General features: G+C 45.2%; 1 protein-coding gene across 6 annotated transcripts in view; it reads left to right on the top strand.

Moving 5' to 3' along the window:
• Positions 1-10: 10 nt before the first annotated feature.
• Positions 11-4,890, top strand: part of LOC100961574 (microtubule-actin cross-linking factor 1) — a 363,479-nt gene continuing 358,599 nt past the window's right edge. For all 6 annotated transcript variants that reach the window (XM_023518666.1, XM_023518665.1, XM_023518664.1 and 3 more), the window contains exon 1: positions 11-113. In XM_023518666.1, coding sequence (XP_023374434.1) covers positions 20-113 — 94 coding nt within the window. In that variant the 5' untranslated portion in view covers positions 11-19. The remainder of the gene's footprint in view (positions 114-4,890) is intronic.

Raw genomic sequence — 4,890 nt, 5'->3', positions numbered from 1 at the left:
GAGCGCGGCGCGGGCGGCCATGGCAGGCTACGTGCCGGGTCAGCAGCCGGCCAACCGCAGCCAGGAGAAGGAGTTCGTGCAGGCGTACGAGGATGTGCTGGAGCGCTACAAAGGTAGGGCCGGGGACCGGCCGGGTCCGGGGCCCGCGGGCCGGCGCGGCGTGGCCTCCAGAGCCGGTCGGCTCGGCCCGCTGCAGGTGGGGCGGCCGGGCGGGGTCGCGCCCACCCGCGCGGGGACTCGGCTCTAAGCTGCTGTTTCCCGGGACCGGGTTATTTACAGAGCGGAGATAAGCCTGCGGAACCCTCTCCCGGGGCGGTCGGCGCTTTCATATCACCAGTTACATTATTTGCCCTATTATCTGGCCCCAGCTGGAAGGAGGCGAGACAAGGCGCTGGCTCGGGAGACCGGCTGTGCCGGGAGTTGCTGGGGAGGAGGAGTTGGGCGCGAGGAAAACCACCGGCTCTGCTCTCCGCGATCTTCCTCTCGGACCTCAGCGTGCCCGCGGAGGGACCCTGGCCCCCTTTTGTCTCCCCGAGTGTCAGATGACTCTAGTGGAGGTCGAGGGTGCGAACCACCTGGGTGTCTCTGGGGTGGGGTGGGCAGCGGTGTCAGTGAGTGTGCAGTTTTTGGTGGAGAGGCCACCTCTCACCTCCTTCCTCCTCAGAATCTGGGCCCCATGGAAGCAGGGGTCTGTTTCTTTTCTTTTTTTTTTTTTTTTCTTTTTCTGAAAAATAAAGATTTGTCTTGGAGCTCAGATTTCAGCCCCTGCGGGGCAGTTCTACAAGTTAATGCCTAATCTGAACCCGGGGTGCACACAGAGAAAGTTTTGACAGGCCAGAGGGGCAGTGGACTGCATTTCCCTGACTGCTGTAGGTGCCCCTAAGTGGAAGCCAAGGATGCGTGGACTTGGGAGGCCCCTGCTTTGATCTCTAATATCCACTTTGGGGATTTTGCTTGGGGTGGCAGTTGTGCTTTCCACAGAGGGGAAGATTTTTCCCAGAAACTACATAGGCAGCACTTTCTCCTATTTAGCTCTGGCCCTTGTGACTAGGCCTTTAGTTTCTTTTCTTCTGAAGGACAGGAAACTTCAGCCTTTATGACTGAGTCCAGCATACTTGTTTACAACACCTACCCAGTGAAGGGAAACTAATGAAGAAGCTGTAAAACGCCCCCCCCCCTTTTTTTTCTTCTTGTGGCATTAGAGCTCTGCTTGGGAATGTAGCAGGAAAAAAAAAGGAGAGAAAGAGAAATGAAATTCTAAAATGGACCTGCTGGGACTTCTGCTTGTTCCCTTCTGCATCAGCTCCTGTAAGCTGTCCAGCTTGTCCTGCCTGCAGCAAGTTTTCTGTCAACCCCCTGTGGTCTTTCTTTTAAGAAATGTGGTTCATTTCAGAGCACAAAGAGATTAGATTGTGCTGCTGAACTTAGATGCTCAGTGAATGGTTCCAGTAAGTTTCCTTTGTAGGCTTTTGAGTAAAGCTGCACTCTTCAGAGGGAGGAAATACACTCAGGTTGTCTTGGGCTGTGACAACTTTAAATCAGGAGAATTAAAACAAAAATAGGTGAAGAAATCTCAGTACCTGACTGATGCTACTGCCGGTGGCCTCCAGAAGACAGGAAGTTGGACTCCTAGCTAATGAAGGAAGGAAGGGGACAGTAGGGCTTATTTCAGGAGAGGGCTCTTATGTTGGGTACTTTCAGCTGTCTCACTCAGTTTGGTTTTCCTCTGGAGGACTTTGATCGGGTGTATAGGAATTCAATCCTTCCTAGACACAGATCTCTTTCCTGAGAAGAGGAATGAGTCAAAAATGGTTGGCCAGAGTGAATTAACTTATCTATATGAGTTTGTTGTGCAGTCTGTTCTATGTTAGGTGCAGAACAATCTCTCTCCCCCCCTACTGCACCATTCTCCCTGGGAAGTCAAACTGGCTTAGCATCCGGGTCTTTGTCACTTTGCAGTGTGGAATTCCTGCATTTACCAGACTTAGAAATCCCCTTACTGCCTTTAATAGGAAAACTGTTTGCCTAAGCAGAAGGGTCAGGTGGAGTCAGTTGAGTGGGTTGTGTGGGGTGGGGGAGTTTGTTAGGATAATGCCAGGTATTCATTTTGGAGAGAGATTGGAAAATAGATTTTTTTTCTTTTTTGGCGAAGAGTCTTACTTTAATACCCTGGGTAGAGTGCTATGGTGTCATAGCTCACAGCAACCTCAAACTCTTGGGCGCAAGTGATTCTCTTGCCTCAGCCTCCCAAGTAGCCAGGACTACAGGTGCCTGCCACAACACCAGACTGTTTTTTAGAGACGGAGTCTCATTCTTCCTCAGGTTGATCTTGAAGTCATGAGCTCGAACAATCTACCCACCTGGCCTCACAGAGAAAAATAGATTTTGGTGGTAGGATTCTAGAAGCTCATTAGTTGGCCACCACATTGCTTGGATCTCTTTCTTCTGCTGCTGTTAATTTGTAGTCACCTCATTCTATAGAATAAAGCAGGATTTTTGTATGCTGAAGGAGAGCTAAAGTTTTCAGCCGCATAAACTGCTCCTGGAAGAGGCAAAAGTGAGAAGGAAAGTAATATATTAGTGAAGGTAGCAAAGTTGTATGTATTTCAGCTGTGTTAGGAGTAGTTGTGAAGAATGGGTTTTCCAGAGCTGCACTTGGCAACCATTTTGCTATGTGTTGGTAGTGAGCATGGTCTTGGCGAGATTAGATGATTCAGCACGGACATAAAGGCTTTCCCTCATTTCTTAAATATACCAAAGTTTCTTTCAGATAGCTGGCCAGTAAACAGGATACATTAGATAAAATCTCTGGATCCTAACAATTCAGAGTGGATGGCAACCAAGACAACTAGGGAATGTCTTTCATTCCTCCAGGTTGCCAATTATTAAATCTCTGCTGGAGGCAGCACAGTAGTAGGCACCGGAGAGGCCAGAATTATGAATGGGATCTGGTTCCTGCCCTTAGTTATTCACATTTAGCAAGGGAAACATATAAATAAACAAGTAATGATGATACTGTGATAAATGCTAGAATAGAAGTATGTATAAAATACTATGGAAGTAAGAGGAAGGATGTGTATCTCCACTTGAGTTTCATTAGGACCTGACAAAGGAGATGACACTAGAGAGGGCTTTCAGGATGAATAGGATTTAGCCAGAAGGAGGAGTGTAAGGTGGGGAGAGGACAGATGAAATAAATAGCACATGTAAAGGTATGAAGGTCTAATAGTGAATGGAAGGATTTAAAGAATGACAGTAGTTGGGTTTTGGTGGGAGCACACGATACTATGAAGAAACCAGGGTCCAACTTGTAAAGATTCCAGATGAAATAAATAGCACATGTAAAGGTATGAAGGTCTAATAGTGAATGGAAGGATTTAAAGAATGACAGACTTGGGTTTTGGTGGGAGCACACGATACTATGAAGAAACCAGGGTCCAACTTGTAAAGATTCCTTTATGGCCTTGTTCCATGCTCAGTAGGGGAGTCATTGAAGGTTTATAGAAAGCAACATTTGGGCGGTACCTATGGCTCAAAGGAGTAGAGCGCCTGCCCCATATGCGGGAGGTGGTGGTAGTGGGTTCAAACCGGCCCTGGGCAAAAAAGAAAAAAAAAAAAGAAAAGAAAGCAACAATTACTATGCCAATTTTATTAATTCATTATAAGAGAATGCCTATCCAGTGATTGGAATACATTGGTCTTCATGGTACCCTTTTTCTGGTACTAAAGTGCTTATGAAGTTGAATTAGTAATCAGATGGTTGCTTGGTATATGTGGAAACAAAAAAAAGAGAGACGTGAATTAGTTTGAAGAATATTTCATCCAGAAGATGGTGTGTGTTAGCCACAAAGTTTTCCTCTGTGGATTAAGGCCCTTTAAACACCAAGGGAAACTAAGAAGGAAGTCAGAGAGGTAGGAGAACCAGGATCTCCTGGGGAAAAAGACAAATTCTACTGAGGAAGCAGGTCACATATAAACATAGTTTTAGTTTTTAGAGAGGTTTAAAAATGAACAAGGTGGGACTGGGTGTGGTAGTTCCTGCCTGTAATGGAAGCACTGTAGGAGGCTAAGAGAGAGGATTGCTTGAGGCCAGGAATTTGAAACTAGCCTAGGCAACAAAGTGAGACCCAGGTTCTACAAAAAATAAAAAAAAAGTAGCTGGGTGTGGTGATATACTACTCCTCTAGTCTCAGCTACTCTGGTAGCTGATGTAGGAGGATCCCTAGGGTTAACACTGAGCCATAATCCTGCCACTTTACTCCAACCTGGGGACAGAGTGAAAGTCTGTCTTTCAGAACAAACAAACAGCCCAAATGCAATCTGGGTCAGTGGTGGTTGGTTCAGGCAGAATTAGATTTTCTGTCTTCACAAAGCCTTAAGGACTAAAGTCTTTTTACATGCCAGGCTGGACTAGGAATAAAAGAGAATATTCACATTTCATGTTTGGTAACATTGATTATTTGGAACATGTACTTATTAAACTTCAGGGTTCTCAGTAGTTGCTGTGGATTGTATGAAGCTAGTCAGGGCCAATTTTTGTTTATCATGTCATAGAAAACATAGAAGACTTACTGCATGGAGAGGAGTGAAGGGTCTGCATATTATTTAATGTACAGAACTTGCAAGGCAGCTTGGTATAGTATAAAGAGACCCAGCTTTGGATTTCTTTAGTTTTGGTTTCCAGTCCTAGTTTTTGCTATTTCTGCTATGTGACCTTGGAAAAGTTGTATAACCTCTTATTTTTGAGGTTTCTCAATCTGTTAAAATAGGGTTATAATGCAAACTCCTTAGGATTTATGTGAATATAAATAGCATATGTTAGGCCATTGATGTTTGAAAAAATTAATATTTTTATATATATACTTCATATATACAAAACAAACATATTTT

This window comes from Otolemur garnettii, unplaced genomic scaffold, assembly GCF_000181295.1.
Source record: "Otolemur garnettii isolate 467f Iridium unplaced genomic scaffold, OtoGar3 scaffold00144, whole genome shotgun sequence".
NCBI classification, from domain to species: Eukaryota; Metazoa; Chordata; class Mammalia; order Primates; family Galagidae; genus Otolemur; species Otolemur garnettii.
The sequence above is the reverse complement of the archived record's forward strand: the minus strand, read 5'-3'. Positions and strand labels throughout refer to the sequence as shown.